Here is a 22,209-nt window from a genome sequence, read left to right as displayed (position 1 = left end):
CAGATTCGGGGCATACAATTTCTCATTGAATTGTGAGAACACCTGATTGATGTCCTCCTGGGTCTTAACAATTTCCCCTGTCTGTTTTCTCACTGCATTGATCAGGTCCCTTTGCACTTCTTGCCTGGTCAGCAAGGCCAGGAGTCTGCCCTGTTTGTCGCCCCCAGCATGTCATTTTTGGATTTATTTCCCATAGTCTAATTTCCACAGTCTTTTCCAGATGGCGACACACTGCTGCCTTAATGATAGCAGCTCGGCCGGTTCCGTCTCTGCCAGTCCTGCTTGTCTTTCTGCCTCCGCTATTTTTTTCTCTGCTCTGGCCAGTTCCTCAAGTATTTGTCTCCTCAGGTCACCGGTCTTCCCTATCGCCGTCCCCCTGACCACCACTTTGAAAGCATCCCACACAGTTCCCACTTTATCTACGCTGCCAGTGTTAGGCTCAAAATATTCTTCAATGGCCTCTTGCTTGTGTTCTTGGAATTATCTAGTAGTGCTTCAGCACTCAACCTCCACGTTGGGTTGGGGGCCCTTGCGTTTATGTACCTCCATACCATCACCAATGAAGCGTGGTCCGAGAGGGTCCTTGCCTTATATTCTGTGTTTGTGAACTCTGTTTCTCCCCCGTGAAAATGTAGTCTATCCGTGTATGTGTGCCCTGTGGGGCACTATAGTGAGAATATCCCCGAGTGTCATTATGTGCTTCCCTTCAGACGTCAGCCAGCCTCAATTGGCTCAGGAGCGTCTACAAGGCCTTTGCCGGCGGCAGTGGTTTCTTGAATTTTGTGTCTGACCTGTCGAGCAACGGGATAAGTGTGCAGTTGTGGTCCCCACCCCAGATGCAGGCCGCACCTCTATATAGGGAGAGTTGTGGGTCAAGTGTTCTAAAAAAATCTGGTGTCATGGTTTGGTGCGTACGCATTTACGAAACACATTTTCCTATCTTCTATCAGTCCATGTACAATTACTATTGTTACCCTCTTTGTCAACAGTTATAAGCTGGAATGGGACATTGGGGGCTATCCAAGTCACCAGCCCTCTGGCTTAGGCAGATCTGTATATCTTCCCTCCCCACTTACTTGTTATCTTGGACAGTTTCTCATCTGTCAGGTGTGTTTCTTGCAGCATTGCTACTTATACTTTCGATCTGTTAAGCCATGAGTACACTCTCAGCCTCTTGACATAGTTGTTTAGTCCTTGTACGTTCTACGTGGCTATGCTTATTTTTTTATTTTTTTCATTTTATGTGCTTATATTGCGTTGAAAGCCTGCAGGCATCGGGGCGCATAACATTAAACATGTAGGTTACAAACAGTACTTATCATCCTCTAACCTAAGCTGACTGAATGTCCAGATCAGGGAACCTCTATTTGAAGATTTGTGTTTTGAGGCTCTTTCTGAGGTCCTGATAACTTGATTCGAGTCAGAGAGTTAAGGGTAGGTTGTTCCAATTCTTTGCTGCCAGAACAGGGAAGGCCCTGCCCGAGCCTGTTGCTCGGCTGTGGGGAGGCACTTTGATTCTGCCTTGCGCCTTTGATCTCAATGAGCGATTCATGGTGTATCGTGAGATTTGTTTCTTGAGATATACAGGTGCAGTGCTATATAGGCATTAATGTCAAGGTTTTGAACTGGATCCTATCTTTGACCTTGAGCCAATGCAGTGCTTTCCTTTCCATGGAAATGTGATCACTTTTCTTCATACCTTTTGATTATACGTACAGCATTATTTTCCATGATCTGGCACCTCTCTATACAGTTCTTAGTGGCCCGAGCATGAGAGTTTCCATAGTCCAATCGGGACAAAATGGTTGCCCCAGCGATCGTGGCGGTTTTCTTCTCGCTCAGGAACGGGCGAATAGATCTAAGTAAGCAGAGATAGTAAGAATTACTCTTGTGTAAGTAATGAACCTGCGCCTCTGCTCCCAAAGATGCCTCCATGATCATTCCGAGGGGTTTAACCTGCTCTGACACTTGCATGCGTGTGTCCTTTATGTGCAAGGACTCAGTGTGGCCCAAGCTTAGATTGGGCTTGACGGGTACCAAAGATCATCATCTCCATCTTTTTACTGTTGAGGCACATCCAGTTGCCCTCCATCCAATTCTCTATGATGTTTTACAGTGTGGAGATTTTGGCGCTATCCTTGATATAGTCACCCTCCAGCTCTACCACCAGCTGGGTATAACTGACATAATTTGTAAGAAATGCGCCAACGCTTTCCAGTAATTCGCACCGGCATCGCATATACAAATTGAAAAGGAAAGGGGATAAGCTAGCCTCTTGTGGGACCCCATAACTTATATGGGTTGCTTTGGAGAATGTTCCCCCCAATGGATTTTTGGCTCACGGTCGGCTAAGAAAGTGGTCAACCATGCCAATGCTTTCTTGGCGCAGCCAACCATTTTGTCCAGGACAGTTGTAATAATTGGCGGTCTACTATATCAAATGCCGCGCTCAGGTCCAAGGGCATCAGTAGCCCTGCTTTCCCTTATCAAGAACACTAAGCATGTGTGTCTGTAAGTCCAACATGGCGATCTTCATACTGTGTGCAGTACGGAAAACCGATTGTTTGTCCTGCAGGATGGAGTTAACTTCGACATGCTTCTGGAGCTGGGCTGTTGCTATTTTGTCCTGGACCTTAAATACGAAATAGAAATGTTAGATGTTTCTCTGCCCGATATTATGGTATTCCTTGCTTTCTGAATTTTGGAAACGAAAGCCCTTTGCACCGACTCGCAGTCTTCCTGCGTGGAGTCAAAGGGGGGAGAGAGGGCCTTTGGTTTCTCTATGGACTTGAGGATGTCAACTAGTTTGCAGGTGCAACTAGGTGTGGATGCTATCAGTTTGTTGTAATGGTTTGTTTTAGCCTCTCTGATACCTTTTCTACAGTGCATTTCCATTGTTCTTTGTTGGCTGGTGTCTGGTGTTTAAGCCACTTCCTTCCCAAACCTCTTGGTTCTATTTTGAGTTTGGTTAGCTCACTATGAAAGCATTTCTGGTGGTTACTGTTTTTCCTTACCAACTTCGATTGAAGTGGTGCGTGCTGCTCAACAAATTCTAAGAACCGAGTCGGAATATTGCCGTAACATGTCTTCACATGAGTGCCCTTCCTGGAAGGTCTCATGTATCTTTTTTAGGCATTGTTCCAGTTGAACAGGCCTTATGTTCTTGAAATTTCTACTTTGGGCCTTTTCGTGTGGATTGATGGCTTTTTTAAGAGGGTGACTCATTTGTACCTCAAAGATGACCTTGAAGTGGTCTGACCAGATACAAGGTGATGTCTCAACCATCTGTGCCTTGAGGTTTTGAGTACCAATCCAGTCTAGCTGGTTGCCCTTGGCTGTCATGGGTTCCTTGTTTATAACCTTAAAATCCATGTTGTTCAAGGTTTTCTCAAGAAGGCGAGCCTCCTTATCCATTTGGGTTCCCTCGCCCCCTATTAAAGTCACCTACGAGCAAGGTTGCTGTGTTGGTGGATTTAAAGTTGTTTAACTGCTGAGTTAATTCATTGCAAAATTCTGAACTAAAGGAGGAAGGTCTGTACATAACTATGAAGTTTATACAGTCGTTCTGCGTTGGTGAGAATTTCAGATGTAGCGTTTCGCATCCAGAACATGCGATGGAGGCCTTGAACAGGTGTATGGAGTCTCTGACTATTACTGCGACTCCAGTGTCTCTGTTCTTATGTACAGTAAACCCTTCTGGGACCACTAAATCGCACACTTAGCCAATGGTGTCTTGGAGCCAGGTGTTGGTGAGGAATATGACCTCATAACTCAGGAGGAGCTAGACGTCATTTACGCTTTGACTGTGTTCACTTAAGGAGCGGGTTTTCAAAAGACATGCTTTTAGGGCCTTCATGTCTTCCTTCTTGTGTATTGATTTGGCTTGAGTTTTTGTGTTCACCTTAGTTGGGTCTTTACTGACCTTTCTATTGTTTGCAGTACAATGGCTTTGATCGTTGGCTGTTGCTCTAAATATGGTAGTGTAGATGCATTACGTCTCATGTTTTCCATATCATTTAAAGCCACAATTTGGGATGTTGCGATGCAGCTCTTACCCTTGGAGCTGTCTAGCATGGCTATAACCTCTTCTCCCACTGGTTGCGTGGCGTGCGAGCTGGTGCGGAATAGATCAGAGCTCTGGGTGGCTGTGAACTCTGTGGATGGAGAGGACCTGCGAAGACCGGTTTGGCTTTGAAGCGCTGGCACTAAAGCGCCTGACGTTTCTTATCAAGCCAGCTGGGCCTTCAGGGTAGTGTAGTTCTGAGCAGTTCCCCCTAGCAGTGCTTACCTGACTCAACTGTCGCAGACAGCGAAGTACAACTATGCTCCTAGATACTGACGGTGCTACTATGAGCGGTTGACTAGAACAGCTGACTGCTGAAGGAGCACCTACTCTAAGGCATGCATTAGTTATCAAAACTCGCTGTTTTAAAAAATTCACAGCGGTGTGTGCGGCCGCGTAAGTATGTTGCATACTTTCAAATACCTCAATCAAATTGCAGCTCTAACTGCAGGTCTGGTGGCAAATCACAGGATTAAGGCAATGCAGATACAAAATGCACATTCTGATGTACTTTCCTGACAAATCTGAGTTCTCAAAGGTGCAGCCCCAAACGTGACCTGTTGCCTAGGAGATTTCCCTAAACAACCCTTTCTGGCTATCTCCTCAGGTCTCATCTTTCTGTCTCCTTGCATGGCCTGCCATTTCCCAGTGGCCCCTCTTCTCTGTCCTTGCTTTTTCATCTTTCTTTTTGCTTGGATCTTTGCATTTGCATCTCCCGCTTCCAGTGTCTTTTTTGTGCCCTTGGCGGCTTCTCAATGTGTGGGTCTGACGCGATTTCTGTTGGTCAATATACACCTCATGTGGATTGGATCTCTGTGGTATGCGTGCTCCTTTACTCTGTGTGCCTTCTGATCGATCTTTGATGCTTGTGTATTCTCCTGCCTCCTTTCCAACTTTTGAACAGCAAACTCGAGCTTTGAACAAACACCCAGCCTCCCTCCCCCTGCTCGGGCTCCACTGCTTCTCTAGCTCAGCCCCAGTTTCCCCGGGGATGGCCCTCCGCAGCGCAATGTCTTTGAACTGACATCTTAAACTTTCTCAGTGTTCTGGGGTGTTGCTTGCTGTAGCACCCATCGATGCAGCCACAGGGTTACCGATTTTCGGTCTTCCGCTTTCTTAATGTTCCTGGTCTCGGTTCCTTGTTTTCATGTATTTTCGCATGTTCTGTTTTGCATCTCATCGCGAGCCTCTTCAGACCCGTTTCCCGTCTGGTTATGGTGGTGCATTGACATTGTTATTGCGGTTTCTATCTCCCAAATGGGGTTTGGGGTAAGCCTTGCTGATCCATCCAGGTGTGTGCCTCCTCTGTGCTCTCGAAGAAATAGGATTGTCCATTTTGCAACACTTTGAGTTTGGCAGGGTACAGCAGCATGTATCTCAGGTTTGCTCTCCAAAGTCGTTCTTTCATTGGCCCAAACTGTGCTCTCTGTTTCTGTTTCTGCACCTGCACAGTATAATCTGTGTAGATTGCAATTTTTGAGGAGTTTGCGGTGATCGCGTCACCTTCTCTTGAGAAGGTAAGGATCTTTTCCTGGTCCTTAAATTTCATGATTTTGGCTATCATGGGCATCGGTGGAGCTTCCAATGGTGGCTTTCTGGCTAAGGATCTGTGGGCTCTTTCTACTGTGAAGCCCTGTGACAGCATGATCACCCCCTTCTTCCTGCAGCAGTAGATTATCTATATAGTCCATAGAATCGTTGCCCTTCTCTCCTTTGGGTAAGCCTACAATGCAGATGTTGTTTCTTCGGGGCCTACCCTATGCATCCTCAGCTCTGTGCTCCAGGGTCCTTATCCTCTCTAGCATGCTTGTGATTTGAGATTGGGCGGTTGTTATGTTCTCTGTATCTTCTTGCATCTGATGTTCCGCTGTGCCCATCCGTTCCGCTAGGGCCCTGACGTCTTGGAGCAGCAGACCCATGTCTACGATCACTGCATCCATTTTGTACTCTAGCGCAGTTTTTTAATGCAGCTATTTCCCCTAAAATGGGTCAGTTCTCCTGCCGCCCTGCCTGTTGGTTCGAGCTTTCCGTGTCCGCTGAGGTATGCGGGCTGTTTTTGTTCTTAAGGGCATATGTCTCCATACTGGTCTGCTTGCTCTTACCCCCTCTTTGTTTGTCTCGCATCTTGTTGTCTTCCGTCTTGCACCTTTGACTCTATTTCTAGGCGTTGTAGGGGGGCCGCGTGGGTGGCGCGTCTCTTCTTAAGTCCTGACCTCTATGCTTCCACAGCCTGTTTGTCTGGTCCTGCCTTGCACAGTAGGTTGGAAGTTTCAGTTCTAGTTTCTGCATCTTAGGTGTTGGAAAGTGTTGTCACTCTTCACGCTCCCTCTCCACTGATTCCCCCCAGTTCTACGGAGGGGTGGGGGGCACAGGGGGAAAGAGGCCGGCCTCTGCCGTTCTTTTTTCATTCTTGTGTGTGCGTGTTTGCCTCTCTCCCCTTGTGTTCAGCTTGCAGCGCTGTTTTTACCCTGGCCTGAGTTCTGGGGTGGGGGGTCCCGCTCTCTGCACCTTGCCTCACGGGATGTCTCGGTTTGTGCTGTCAGGCTCCCAGCATTATTGTTGCACTTCGTAACTGGGCTATTATCATGAGTCCCAGGGCGTTTTTTTTGTAATGTTTCATAGCTGCTGGCCTTATGTTGTGCCTTATTGCATTTAAGTCACTTCCAGGAACAAGGATCAAAATGAGGGGGGAGCCCGCACCGGCCGAGTACCACCCTTCTTGTGTTTTACTGCTGGATATCTTCCCACCACTGTGCTTTGAGCAGGTGTACTTTTTGCCTCGACTACAGTCAGAGAGGTGCAGCCCTCTTCTTTCACTGTTCGGGATGAGGATTATGTCGAGGGTTCTTTGTCTTCCTTAAGAGGTTAAGCACCTTGTTTTGCAGCCCTGTGTCCCCTGGGTCTAAGGTGGGGTGAGTCTGTTTCCGCGAGGGGTTCACTCTGCTTTCCTTTCCAGTGCGCTGTTTGTGCCCTCCACCTTCTTCCTCGTTTTTTATCCCTCTTGCATCCTGTTGGTGGGGCTTCTCATCACCGGGGAGAGTCTCGGAGTCGCAAGGCTGCTTTATCACTGACCTTGTCTCGCTGGTCCGAGGGGTGTTGCATGCGTCCGAGCTGCTGGTCTGCCCCTCCGGCACCGCCTGCAGTCCACCCTTCTGCCGGTCTCGTTTTTATTTATATCCATTTCTCCTCCCCGTGGGGGAAGCAGGGGTGCCAAGGGGTGGGGGTGCTGCTCACCTTCCCATCTGCCTTCCCTCGTTCGGCTTGATCCAGCTGTACGTGCTCCTTTGTGGGCTCTTACGCGCTCCTCCTCAGCTGTCCGTAGTCGCCCGTGGGGTTGCCAGCTCTTCTTCGTTGGGCAGCCTCGCGCCTCCTCCTCTCCCGGGCCTCCTTCAGTGTTGCAACCGGCACCAGACCAGCTGCTCCGCTCTCTTGCAGCTACTGCCTCATGTGTGCAGGGCTCACCCTACTTTCTATCCCTTGCTCTGCCACAGGCGCTGCAACACCCATGCAAATGTATTGGCGTCTGCCTCCTCTGCCTCCTCTTCAGGTCAGCTACCACGCATCCGCCATCTTGTCCCTGGAGCGTGCCCAGCTCCTTTGTAGGTTGACATTTATCGAAACCACGCTTCTCCGCGCAATGGTTTATTGACCCGCCTTCTCTCTTCAGCCTCTGACGCCTTTCCCTTAGTTTTCCAGGCAAATCGGACTAGTTAGACGGATCTATTCATAGGATCTCTCGGGAACTCCATAGGTTTGCTTCTCCAATGCCTGGCCACTAAGCCATGCCCCTAACGAGATTGTTTTTGTTAGCAATAGCAGTAGAATTGCAACTTCCTAACCCCTGTAATTGTAGCGTGAGCAGAAGAATAACTGTTGTTCGTGTTGACTCATGTTGAAGGCATGCTTATGTTTTTTCTTTTAATAGGCTGGTTGAGTGCAAGTTGTATCCGTACGTGTCCTGTAAAGGATCCTTGTAGTTTCACCAGTTTGAATGCTTCCTTCGGCAGTGATGCTGAAGGAATAAATGTACCTGAAATGCTTGATGAGCATGGCAATGTATCTGTGGGGTTGCTGCCAACCGCGCTAGTTTGTTTAATCCTTTTCTGTGCTGCAGAAGAAATAAATGTTAAGTACCTGACTATGGATGCAGAATGCTGAAACTCTTCTCTCTTAAAGGGAAAGGCATTAATTTGTATGGTCCATGTTCCGGATGGATCTACGTGATCCGACTGCGGCTGATTTTCCCACGGCTGGAAAGTTTGCATGTGAAATGTACTAACCACAAAAGGTTTGTACATTTCACATGTGGACAAACGTTCAAAACCCCTACATACCCACACACCCATGGCACACTCCCACCCACACCCCCAACATAAACAAACCCTACTTACCTTCTCTTCACGCTGTGTCCCTGCGGCGCCAGTTCCCTTTCACTTCCGTGAATGGGAACCGGCGCCACAGGGTCCTTTTTTTCATTTTTTTTTTCAGGAGCTGCAGGGGTTTCCCCCGCATCCCCCGCTCACTATACTGTGTCATATAGTGAGCAGGGTGTTGCGGGGGACACCCCCACAGCCCCTGCAGTATTTCTTTTTTTTATACTTACCTACAATGCTACCACCAAAGGTTCAAACTTTTGGTGTTCAAACCTTTGGTGGTAGCATTTTTCAGACTTTTTGTATGGTCAGACCTTTTTTTCTCTCCGATCGTACAATTCTGTTCTGGACTGGCTGTTGGGGGGTGGGGGGGTGCTCTCCCTGATTTATTAAGGTCATAAAGATACTTTTGTCCCAAAGTGTTTTCCCCCTTCCTCTGACGATAGATGGGATTGGGGTGACTGTCCCTCGCCTCGGTGTTACCCTTCTATCTCACCAACAACGCATCTGCCAAGCGTGCTTTAGCTCAGTGCATAATCTATTGTTTGGCATTTCTAAAGCGATTAAATTGAGTGTTTCAGGGGATCCAACATCTCATATCATTAGCCTCAGTACTTGTAACTTTAGCACATGTTAGCATTACCATTGATGGCAATGCTGGTTCCACCTGTTTTAAATGAAGGGGATTTGAGTTAAAGATACTAAAACCTGCTGATTCCATAGAAGAATGTACAATTAGAAAATCTAGCTTGGTTCTGTTTGTTTTTAGTTTAATAACAATGGTAATGTGGTTAATGGATTGCTTTAAAATGATGGGTTAAAGAAACAAAACTCAACAAAATAATTTATACAATTGGAAGAAAACAAATGTGTTTTGTTTTACTCTGTGCATTACATTGTCTGGCAGATGCATCGCCAATTTGTGCTTCGCTACCCATTTGCATTTCTTAAAATGTGCTTGGTGGGTCGGTAGATTAATTTACTCTGTATTTGAAGCCTTGTTTACATTTACCTTTTTAATATACCTTTCGTAGGTATCATGATCTGAGGCCGGATAGACATTCTCCCTGGAGCCAATTTTTACAAGTGTATTTGTTACGTTAGAAGTGAGTTGGACGTAAGAGTATCTGTTGGATTAATTATATTTTCTGTGTGCAGTTTGACCCCTCTTCTGGTTCTCCAAGGGCTGGGCAACAGGAGCACAGTACACCATTTGGTGATCCCCAAAGTCCAGATGGCCGAAAAGCCAAGGAATCCAGTTCAGAAGACAAAATGAAGGAACTTGTGAAGTGGACGAGATTTCCTGGGCAGGTAAATATATATTCATAATGTTTCTAAATAATCATACCTGCAAAAACATATTTGATAACTTTGTCAAGTACCATAATTAAAAGGGCACACCAATGCATATTTTTAAAAATGGAAGTACTCACCATTTAAACCTTTGAGATGAACAGAGCAATAACTGCAAATATCATAATTCACTGCAAAAACGTTTTTTCCAATTCAACTAGTGCCAAAAATACACAATGAATGTCCAACTCTTTACAGATTTCAGCAGCTATTCTGTTGTGTTGAGAAGTGTCTCTGTCACACGACAAAAAGCAAACAACTTTGTTCATGTTCATAATAATGATTGTATTGTATTGTATTTGGTTATTTATATAGCGCTCTTTCCCCACTTGTGTGGCCTCAATGCGCTTTTTCTGGTTGGAACGCCCTCATTGACCGCAGCCGATCTGGTGGAAAATTCTAAGGAGTTTAGCGTAGGCGATGCATGTGTGCATGTTGCCGGTGTAGGACATGGGTGGCTGGCAAGGCTCGACTAAGCAGCCCGAAGAGAGGTCAGGCACGTGGGTGGGTGCTGTTGAAGGTTTGCGATAGATTGCAATTGTTGGGAGAGTTGATGTGTGGCCAGCTGTACCGAGCTCCTTTCAAAAGGTAGTCGCTGTATTCTAGTGGCAGAGATTTTGAGGTACGTCAGGTGTTTCATTCTGGACGGCTATATGTGATGCTAGACCAGATGTGCTTAGGCATAGCAGCATTCTATCGTGCATGGATGCTTGGCCATGCCTATGGCCTTTGTCCATACTGGTGGTGCGAGATATACGTACCTTATGCTTCGAGATTGTTCGGGTGGGGGCGATCTCTGTCCAATGCAGCAGAGGAAACGGGCCTAGATTTGAGAGCCCAATATCGTCGAGCCCTTGGTTTCACAGTGCCGTAATTTTCACCATATACTAAACCATGATTGAGGCTACCCCTAGATTTGAGAGTCCTGTATAGTCAGAGAGAGACCTAGGTTTCACAATGCAATGCAGTAGGTTTCACCATATACTAAACCAAGATGGAGGCAATTGAACAGTTTTCTGGGGCACGACGCAGTCTAGTAATCACAATGCTATTACAGTGTGGTTCAGGCTTGCAATCACAGTACTATCACAATGTAGGTTAGTTTGCTAAGTGGTAGGGGCTCCAGGGTAGAGTGAATGCTCTATCCTTCACCCTGACCACTCGTACCTTGATTGTAGCTGTTGGTTGACGGCTGGCCACTGGCTTCCCCTGCTGACACTTGCAGACAAGATATGGAGCTGCCTCTTTTGGAGCCTCCCATTGCCTTGGGGCCCTTAGCCACAGGGCTGCACAGGCAGAGGGCTGCCCTGGGGTGCTCACTTTTGAACAGTGATCCGACCTATATTGGGGGGAGGTGGGCGGAAAGGGAAAGCGGGGAAGCCATGGAAAGAAGGGATGTGGGTGTGGCAGGGGGCCCAAACCACAAGCGCCAAAATGGTACAAACAAAGGCCCAGGGGAGGGTCTTTTGATAGCCCAACTTACCTGCGCCGAAGGTGGAAAAAAACCCTAGCTTTCCCATTTCTAAAGGTTTCCCTACCTATCTAAAGGAACTAAAAGATCTCGTCTGTCGTTAGGAAGGCCCACATCTAGTTCTACCCTGGCCCTACCACTAAAAGCCTATATAATTCCAGGAGATTGGCTTGATTCTCATCATGTACCAGTCTTTTCAGATGTTTAAATGTCTCAATCTTGTTGCTATTTATCTAGCAAGATCTTCAGTAATAGTCCCTCTTATCTCTTATATTAGTTCTTGTAATTCCTCCACAACATTCTTGAGTTTGAAATTCGTGTAGCTCGTACAGTATTTTCCCTTTGTTATTAGGTTCTGGTTTGGAACCTTTAGGGACTTCCCAGCCAGGGTTATTCAATTCCCTCCTTCTCACCTTTATACGAATCCAATTACATAGCTTGATATTAAGTAACTCTTCGTTAGTGCCTCTTCTTGTCCTCCTTTGAATCAGTGACCTCCCATTTCTCACGTTCTCCCTGTTACTTCCTCACAGGCTGCTGAATATTATAACAGATCTTTGGCCAGGTATGCCAAGGTATGAGCATAAGTGCAGAGGGAGAAGGCCATGTGACTTAGGCACACCTGAGGAAGTCCCTGGAATCGCAGCCAAAGAGAGTAGTGCCATTACTGTACTGAATACTTCAACGCGGAGTCAAGGTTCCAGAGTGCATCACACCAAAAAGTGACTCTTGTGAGACAGAATATTCCATTACTGATTAACTGAAGCTGAAGCAAAGGTCCCCAAATGCACAACAAAAGTGAAATCTGTCATTGAATCCTAAAATCCAGGGTCAAGGTTTCCAAGAAATTCACTCCCAAAGGTGTAACTGGTGTAAGACCGAGATAAAACCCATACTGGAGTCTGGATCCTGGACTGAATGCTCCCAAACACATAACCAACACCGAATGATAACTTTCACACTAAAGGTTAGAAGCTGTAATGAAAGTTCCGGTACACATAATGAACACAGAGAGAGAAGGAAAACTATGGGAAATTGCATTTTAGGGAGAAAAAGAAAATTAACCGCCTAATGGAGCCTAGTCTCCTAGAAGTTCTAACTAGATATTTAAACTTGAAGGGAAATATTGTTTTCCTAAAGTTAATCAAATGCCTGATGTAAAATGTCCATCACTATGCCACAGTTGCTACAAGGTATCAGTATTAGCCTTCACTACAGAAAACATATTTGTCGAATGCAGTGCAAAAGTACAGAGTTGAATAATGTGTTTCCTATAGTGAAGCATAATATAGCTCTAAGGGCCTTGGGGGGGGGGAAGGCTTACTGCTAGTATTGGCACGCTATCCAGAGGTTGTAGGCTGGAGCAAAGCAAGGACTCTCCATACGGGTTTACGGCCAATTCAGGATGGGTAACTTATCATGGCCATTAAAGCTATTAACACCACGACTGAAAATCTAGCTTGCTAATGACTTGTTTAAGGGGAAAACTGCTTTATTGATACTGCGCTCAACAAATTCCCCAAGGAATAAAAACATAAGTAAATGAGGATGACTCTCCAGGAAGTAAAAGGGAGCTCATGCATGAGTCTGTCTGTTTTTTACAACCTTATGCCGAGTAGAATGTCGTCATAGAAGGAGCGTATAGCATCTGAGGGCAATTATGTTATCCTTGGAGGTTCATGGGGTATAATTGTGGGCTCGGTGGTGCCTTCCAGGCCATTCGACTGAAAAAAATGGTGGATTGCAGCTGAGGTGCAGGAGGCTGCAATGGAATGTAGGCTTTCATGGTTTATTGGCACCCTGGAAGGGGGTTCTGGCTAATCGGAAAGCTCAGAACGTGGGCTGAATTCTCTGGCATAAGACTGTGTTCTGAGCAGCGTGAGTGCTGCTGGCCAGCACCCCCTTCCGTTCCCTGCTTCCCCCTCATCCTTTAGCACCGTTGTCGATCATACGCAAGTGCTAAAGGTGTGTTAAACTTAACTAAAAAGAAATCTTATCTTGCGGTGCTGCACCGCGCACCCTTCTTGGAGTTCATTTCCTTTGTTGTTGACATCATACTCATCAACACAGAAAATGCAGTGCGGCACCAACCTCAAATTAAGATTTCTTTCTGTTTAAGTAATGCACGTACTTGGTAACCGCGTATAAGCTACACTTGTTCTAAATGACGATATAACCCTCTGGGGCCGGCCAACCACTGCGGTTAATGGCCCAGAGCCCCCGTTAAGGGGCCTTTGTTTCAATCTAGTCAACAGAGAAAGGTTATAGCAAAAATTATCATGATGGGGTCTTCTGCAAAATCTGTTGAAAATATTGATTTATCACCACAAAGATGCATAAATTCAAGGAAGACTCGATCTTGATGGAAATTTGACAGGTAAAATACCCTCCAGAAGGGGACTGAGACAGGGGTGTGTATTGGCCTCCTGTCTTTTGAACATCTATTCATCTGATTTGGGCGATTCCTTGGAGGATAGCTCCCTAGGATTTCCCTGTTTGGGAGATTCCCGATTGAAATGGTTGGCACTACGGCGGCGACATCCTAATTTTTGACCATTCACAGATTGGTCTGCATAGGATACTGTCAGTACTCCAAAAATATTAATTTATGATCAATCTATTGATCAATAAGATGAAAACTAAGATCATGAGTTTTGCTACTATAGGGGGCGCCTATAGGATTTGCCTGCTTTTTAGATAAAACTGCACTGATTTTATACTGATCACTACATGTATCTATGTCCAATGATTCAGAGTAGAATGAAGAAAGGATTGATCATTACAGGTTTAAGAGCTAAAACCGATATTTTAATTCCTAAAACGAAATGATCACCTCTGAATATGGAAGGTATTTGTTGTCTCCAGTTATCAAATATTTCAGAATGAAGGTGGTACCCAAAATGATCTATGGCTTAGAAACCTTTTTATCGCTAGAATGGGAAATGATTGATGCAATCGAAGCAAGAATCTGGCGTAAAACACTTTGCCTACCCAAGTGTGTGCCATTGGTTGTTCTACGTTTTGAACTAGATCTTTTGGCATTACAGTCTAGATTGGCCTGGAATTGCACTCTTCTTGTTTAGGAAAATAATTGTTCCTATCCTATTCCCGGGCACCCTATTCTGTCATTTACATAGGTTACTGCTTGAGAACAACTGTGACTTTCTTTCTAGTCGGGCTGCAGGGTGTTCCAATTTATTGCAGGACCTACATTGTACTCGAAATCAATTAATTGACTCCCTCATAAATAATAATAATAATAATTTAGCATTTATAAAGTGATACAAACCCTCAGGTATCTGCGCGCTGCTTATTATTACCCACTGTGTGTGGTGCTCATTTATCAACCTCAGAAGGATGAAAGGCCGAGTTTGGCCCTGCCGGGTTTCGAACCTGCATCAGCAGTGTCTGCACAGTTGTCAACGCGAGCACTCTACTCGCTGTGCTATCAGACCATGCTTCTGAAACGGTGTCCCTGGGAGTATGATTGGGATTAAGACCTGCTCAGCATTATGAATTATGTGATGACCTAGTGGATGAGCATAAAAAATGCGATAACATCCACACATATTTAAGCAAATTTTCGAATGCAAACCTAAGATTGCTGTTTGAGATTTCAGCTGAATGTACTACCTACCAGGGAACTTCTTAACATCTGCAATAAATTAGAATGCCCGTTATTTACTTGACGCTTTTGTTCGAAAAGCCACTGTTAAGGAGAACTTGAAAAATGTAATTATGATATGTCCCTTGTTAAGTGGTATTTGCAATGGTTTTCTAGGGAAGTATGCACCAGACAGGTTCCGAATCCGAACTGACTCTGTGATGCTGCTGCTTAGCTGGTTCATCTGTAGCCCTATCTATTGGGATACTGAGATTTCTGTGATTTTTGGGTGAGGTCGACTGTAAAGTTATACGTATAATTGTATTCATCTTGTTTTTATTATTGTATATTGTGAGAAACTGACCGCTGTTATAATGTGTAAATAAGTAATAAGCTTTCCATGGCAAAGGTTTTCTGAAATAAAAACCAAATCACAATTTAAAAAAATGAAGGACCCCTTAATGGGTGGCAGCCGTTATCAGCAGGGTTGAGCGGGGGAGCCGGTAAATCAGGTTTTTGGGATTGCGGGCTGAATCCCAAGATCCAAGCCTGCATTCCGAGCAACCTGAAGGCTGTTCAACTGCCCTGTCATCTTCACCCCACACTTCCCACAGTCTCTGGACCCTTCCTTTTCCCCTCTTATATCCTCTTACCTGATTCCTTTGGCGGCATTGCTCCCGCCGCTTCGCTTTCCGGCCTGCTGCCATGGAAATGGAAGACTGGCTCTGCATGGAGCTCTGCCTTCGATCTCCACAGCAGCTATCTTTGGTAAGTATTTTGTTTGAATGAACAGGACACTTCAAGTGCGTCCTGCTCATTCAAACAACATTTCTATTTCTGTCTCTAACCCAGGTTTTGGATTAAAAACCTCTGGTTTCAATAGTGTTAGGGAGAACTTTCAGTTTAGTGCTAAATTCCTCCCACCTTAGAGACCCTCAGCTCTTTTGATACACTTTGGGACTTTGTACTTTTAATGCTATGTGTTTTCTGTGTTTCCTTTGGTTATGGAGTCTGACAAACTCCATAGGCGGCATCTTTGCATTGTGACACACAGCACCTTCAGTGCAGTGGCAAGGGGAAGGCTCCTAGATTTCCTAAAGGTTTAAATACCTTCTCTTGGTGGAACTACTGTTTCCAAGAGCAATGAAGTGAAATTGACTTTACTTACAATTTGTAACTTTGTAGACCCAGCACACACTATTTTACCATAGGGTGCTGGAGGGGTAACTTAGTATCCCCTTTGTCTAGTTTCTCATATAACATTTTTATGTTACCCTTTCTGAAGCTAATGACTGGTGGCAGTGGTTTACTTTTTACTACCATTGTGTGGTTTTAACGCGGGCTGCATTCGCAGCTGCAGTAAAGCACCCATGGGTGCCCATTTTGTCAAAATGGCCCTGGTCTTCTTTTTTCGCCATTATTTGGTGGAAAGGTCCTTCTTGAGATTTACTCTGCGCGTCAAACCAGGTTTGGTCCCTTTGTACACTTTGCCTTTGGCGGGATTCACGAGTGAAGCCCGCCTCTGGCTCCAGTATGTCTGGGAGGTGCAGTAAGTGAGGGAGGTGCGCAAAACTCCCTGTGCTTAATCCACTTGGTTACAGGAATGCACCCATAGGTGATTGGCTGTCTGGCTGTCTGGCAAGGACAGCAACCTTGCTGTGTGATTGACAGCTAGGCTGGAATGAATGGGAGAAACCTCCATGAAAGGCGACACATTTTGTCTTGGAAGGCAGAGTCGACCACTGGACGAAGGAATTCGAAGAAGAACTTGGAGGAGATGCCTGCTGCAACTCCTGGACCGTTGGTTTGCCTGGTGAGGCCCTGCTGCTGTGCTGAAATTCTGAATTCACCACAACTAGAGTAGCCCTGCAAGGTTCACTTCTCCCCTTCAGTTGGTGGGATCAATCAACTTCAAAGTGAACTCGTTTGGACATCCTCTCAGAGCTGGCTGTACGTCTGCTGCTGCTGCTGGAACCGAAGTGCCAGGGAGAGGAACACCAAACGGAGTTCATCACTTTTATGTCGGACCTGAGCTTATGGAAGATCCTCCGGCCTCCCAGTAAGAAGGACTGACCAAACCTAAGCCACCTCAACAGAGTGCTGGACCCCAGATGCGAGGAAAATCCAAAGCGGTATCCGAGAGTACACATTGGTGCTATTTGCTGAGACCCGAGGAGCTGAAACCGCGAAGTGCAGCTGAAACGAAATGTTTCCTTTTCTGCCGCTGATCGTCCCATTGCAGTGCAGCAGTCCCCAGAAGTCCTCCCTGTGATGCTGGAAATGCATCGGAGGGACAGGGCCTCCGTATCCTTGTCCTTTACTGCTTTTTATCGTGTGTTCTGTCGTGTTTTCCGTGCAGGAGTTCATGTGGGACTCCTGGCAGTGCAGCACTCTCTCTTTTGGTTTGGTGAACAGACCCATGGGATACCCTTATGGCACCCATGGGTAGGGGTACAACTCTGTGCCCTTAGTGTATGTTTTTGGGCGTCTGTGTGTGACCCACAGAGCAGGGTACGGGCTGGTGGCAGCTCCGTGCTGAAATGACTGGTGCCCTGAGCGTCCTACATTTTGGGATGTCCAGGCCCTGTCATTGGAATCAGTAGATTCCTGATGGAGACAAAATGGCCCCCTTGGCCTCTTGCCTTCCATCACATGTTACCTTGATCTTCCCGAAGTCCCGGGAAGCCCTGCTTGTGTCCCTTCCCCCTGACTGGCTGTTGGGTGGAAGTTCCTTATATGGTATTGTGGGAAAGTGCCGACCAGACTGGCTGGAGCCTTCTCAACGACCGTATGTTGTGGGTACGCCTGTGGGTGGGACCTGGGTGAATGGAGTGTGTGACGAATATGCATTCTTTGTTGTGGCCATCTAGTATCTGGTGTTTGACATAATGGTTGAGACAGCCCTGCCCGAAACCGGTATGAATGCAGCTTGGAGTGTTGATTGGCTCGGTACTTATCCCAATACACATAACTTGTGAGTGTCTGGAGAGAAGTGTATGGCCTGAATACCTAGTGTGCCTGATTGGCTGCCTGCCTGCCTGAATGCCCATAGTCGTGATTGGATGCTTGAGTATGACCCAGCTGAATGAATGGGAGATCCCCAGTATATCTGGGGACCTCTCACTGCTAGGAATCGTGTTCGGAAGCTGAAGTCCGCTTTGACGAGTAACTGGAGTAACTGAAGCTTAACCTTGAGCCCTGCTGGACGAGAAGAATTTCTGTTGCTCTCCTTTGCAATATGAAAGCGGCTGTGCCTCAAGAACTGACCAAGAGAGGACCTGGTAAGGCGCCCTCTTGCCGAGCTAAGAAGGACCATCGTGCACAGCTGATCTTTGACTAAGCTCCCTGGTAGACAGACCTTCGACAGGCTGCCGACCCGATACAGGGATTGCTGCAGAACTCCAAGGAGAAGCGCCCGGACTGTTGACCACCACCGTCGCCGACTGGAGCCACTGTGCTCCCATTGCCTAAGAACTTCATTGATCCAAGGACGCTCTTGTCCGCATCGTCACCGCTGTATCCTGCCGGAAAAGGCCTGACCGGCGACGTGCCGAGGAGCATCCACCGGTGGGTTTCCCGCCACCCAAAGACCACAGAGACGCCGACGACTCGACGCACTTGCTGGGCCACAGGTCTTCAACTCTTTGCGGTCCAGAATTATCGACACCGAGGTGCCCCGCACGCCTCTTCCTTGCAGGACATTTACGCTTCCCCCGTCAACGAGCACCGCTAGGAACAACGCGGCCACTTCACCGTCGTAGCTCAACCTGTTCTCCGTCGGACGTTCGACGACCCGTGACTCCTGCCTTAAAGGGAGGACACTCAAGAAGGGATGTCGATTCCCCCGACGAGGAACGCTACAACCCCAAGGTACTTTAGGTTTGCAGAACTATTGGAAAGGCTAGTAGGAACAATATATGGACTGGGCTTGTATCCATCTTCTACAGGTTGCCCAGGTAGGGCGGGATCTCCACACAGAACTGTGTTTAACAGTAGTTACCAGTATTCTGCCCATTGTTCAACCATCTTGCTTTCCTTCCTCTCTCTACTGCTGGTTTCCTCTTTATTTTGATCTGTGTGTCATTCTGACCGTATGCACTTTAACAAAATCTAATAACGTTAGTGGTACCACTTTAGAATTGTACATCTTTACCATTGTTGATTTTCGGAGTATAAAGTGAGTTATTGTGATCGTGTATATGACTTTGAATATTAATTATATAAAGACTGTGTTTTAACCGATACAGTGTGTGGACATTCCTTCGTGGTTGCTCGGGGACTACACTGTACTTAAGAACCAACTCGCATCACCTCCCGAGAAGCTAGGCCTTGATTGCTCGACCACAACTACCAATACTAGAGAATCTTGGCAAGGGTCTCTGTGTCTCTCCTCTACCATATAGAGAGCGGAAGTACAGACCCCCCCCCCCTCCGGTCTTTACACTCCCCACGACTGAGGCCCATGAACAAAAGGATATGCAGAGCTGCACAAGAACAGAAGCCATCTGGAACCATTTCTTCTAACCAAAGGTACTGTAATGTTTGAGAGGACTTTCCTCTTGTAGCCTTACTTGATCTCAGTTGAGACTTTTCTTGGTTGAGTTGCTTGCATCTTCTACCTCTCACAAGCCTCCCAGCTTGTGACCCTACATTGATTCTACTTTTTCTACAAAGACTTCTAAAACATTGTGCAAGACTTGTAATTACCTGCAAGAAGTGCTTCAGCTTACCTAGACTTTTGCCCAATTGACATCGGCTGGCCTGGCTCCCTGAATGACTCTTCTCTCATCTGCTTGTGCAGGAAAGGGTTCATCGACTTTGCATTGGGGGTTCAAAAGTACTCACCTGCTTCAGAATATTTGTGTGATCTCTTGTTTTATTCTGTAATCTCTTTATTTTAACACTCATCTCAGTATTGCTCTAAATGAACCAGTGATATATTAATGTCCACAGTGTCCTAGCTATATAAGTCACCTGAGGGTGTAGGAAGTGTCTGTGTGCCATCCCAAATGGGTATTTGCTGATTTAGAGAAACTAAGAGTGTGTATTTTGGCATGTATTTGTGTATTACTATTATATTGCCCCTTCTGAAGAAGGCTTATTCAAACTGACTGTTAAATAAATTAATAATTGTTTAATCAAGAAACCTTGAGTGTAAGTGTTTATTTGTATACTTGTCACTGTGAATCTCTGTGTAACCACCCTACTGCTCACATTGACCCCTCTTGAGATAAGCCTGGCTGCTCAGCCACACTACCAACCTGTGTAGTACAGACTTATACCAAAGGTTGGGTTCCTATTGCCAGGATGTCATGGTTTTTGTAGTGCACCCAAAGGGTAAAGCTCCAAATCTTGCATAACAAATAGCAATAAAACCTGATCTGACACCAGGGCCCATTGTTACTTGGGCTCCGGGCCGTCAGGATGGGGTTTAATTGCTTAAAGGCTGCTTTTCTGACCTGTGGTTGATTGGTGCCTCTGCTGTGGGTGCCGATGTTAAAACATTGCTGCAGAATGCCACAGCAGTGTCGTGTGGTTTCCTTTCAAAACAAAGTTGAAAACATTCTCTGCAAAAGACCTCCGCATAGCAAATTAAAGTGCTCATATTTGGGATGATTAAGATACTTTTACTAGAATGTGGCTGGTCCTTAATGCTCAACTGGTTATTGATGTAATGTTTTTTTAAAAGAAACGTGTATGAAAGTGCCTTGTCAAGGCAGCTGTAGTGTATTGAGCCTCATGGACCTACTCTAACCATCCCTGAAATTCCATAACGGTTCCGGGGCAATTGAATAAGATCTGAGGTTTTCACTGTTCGTTATCAAATATACTACTCTGATAGGTAGGTTCCTGTTATGGCCTTTGTTGACTTTGAAGCTGCCTTGGATCAAGTCCAAGAACCTATTTTGTGAGAGTCTTTGAATGGGGCAAGGCTGGACTCTGGGATTATTAACTACATCCGGTAGCTCCCATGGAGCCAAAGGTATGATGGGCTCTATGGTGAAAGGGCAAATGGCTTTCTAATTACAGTGTTGTATTGCCTCTGTGATGAATCAGAGGGTTTTGTCCCTATCGGTCCCAGAAGAAACTCTGCTCCCATACCCAAATCAAGGAAGTTCCTAAGGTTTCCCTGAATTACCACTACTTCTAGATTTGATATAATGTATGGCTATATGTATTTCTTGAATTCTGTGATGAATTGTAATGGCTTGTTTCTATGCACTATAGTTTTTATTTGATTGACTTAACCTATACTTAGCTCTGCTTGACTACTAACTATGCTCTGGGTTTAGGCTTGCCGGATACCAAATAAACATTTGTTTTCACTGCAAGCGGGGCAGCAGGGATGCTTCAGTATTCGTTTCTCTAACGATGGAAGAACATTGGCAGCGGCATGTGCTGACAGGGACGAGTATCCAGTTTTCTGTAAGTTGCAAGCCATTTCTAAGCATGTTCAGATATTCTGCTGAGAGCCATTCTTGCCTCTATCCTCTGTGTTGTCAGAGGTTTAGAAAGCTACTGTTTGTTTTTTGTTGGTGCTTAAGTGCAAAGGGTATCTATGTTCGTTCTGAATTCCCATAAGAAATAATTGTAGGCTCTGCCCACTCCTGCATAATGTCTGACAATAATTAAACAAAAAAGCCCAAACAGAAAGGCAAGTTAGTGAAACCCCTTCTTGGATCAATTTTTCTTTCTCTGGCTACTCTTAACTGAGCCCCTTTCCTGTGCCTTCTGATTTTTAAGACCATCTATAGTGCAGCAGCCTAGTGTGAGGCTGGCCTGTGCTTTGTGTGTACCCCAAAAAGGGTCCCCATGACATCTGGTGAGACCTCCTTTGCCCTTAGGGAAGGTGTTACCCTTCCTCCAAGGGAATCAAAGGAAGAGAGCACCCTAGCTATTGTCTCTCTTGGAGCTGTGTAGACAACCAGGCTAGCCATGAATAAACATTGCTCTGACATCACTGAACTGTGCTCACAGGGTTGACGCTTGCATGATATCGAATTGGGCTGGCTTTAATAATTTCCGTGCCACGAGTCAGATGAGGCAACAGTTATTACATTCTAGTTCAGATGTACAGAAGTTAAAAATGCTACCTCTGGCTGCAATAATTTTGGGTCACATCAGCTATCAGGATGCACATGTGACCTTTGTTCCTGCCCTGTGTCACTGGAGGGTAGGAGCTGCATGTGCCAGGAGTCTGGTGCAGCTAAGGCACATGGATGCACTATGCTGTTGCATGGAACTTTATGAAAGGGGGATCTGTTCCGCAGGCCTCCCTTTCAGAAACAGAATTCACTGCATCATTTTATAATAAACATCAAAAAAGCTGGGGCCGACACACCCT

The 22,209-nt window shown here is 46.0% G+C and overlaps 1 protein-coding gene across 1 annotated transcript in view; it reads left to right on the top strand.

Moving 5' to 3' along the window:
* AHI1 (Abelson helper integration site 1) overlaps nucleotides 1-22,209 on the top strand; it is a 2,019,384-nt gene that overhangs the window by 604,553 nt on the left and 1,392,622 nt on the right. The window contains exons 10-11 of the mRNA XM_069606745.1: nucleotides 9,595-9,747; nucleotides 21,158-21,290. Of these exons, the coding sequence (XP_069462846.1) occupies nucleotides 9,595-9,747; nucleotides 21,158-21,290 (286 nt within the window). The remainder of the gene's footprint in view (nucleotides 1-9,594; nucleotides 9,748-21,157; nucleotides 21,291-22,209) is intronic.

Source organism: Ambystoma mexicanum, chromosome 4p (genome assembly GCF_040938575.1).
Source record: "Ambystoma mexicanum isolate Mex_15411 chromosome 4p, UKY_AmexF1_1, whole genome shotgun sequence".
In the NCBI taxonomy this organism is placed as follows: domain Eukaryota; kingdom Metazoa; phylum Chordata; class Amphibia; order Caudata; family Ambystomatidae; genus Ambystoma; species Ambystoma mexicanum.
The sequence above is the reverse complement of the archived record's forward strand: the minus strand, read 5'-3'. Positions and strand labels throughout refer to the sequence as shown.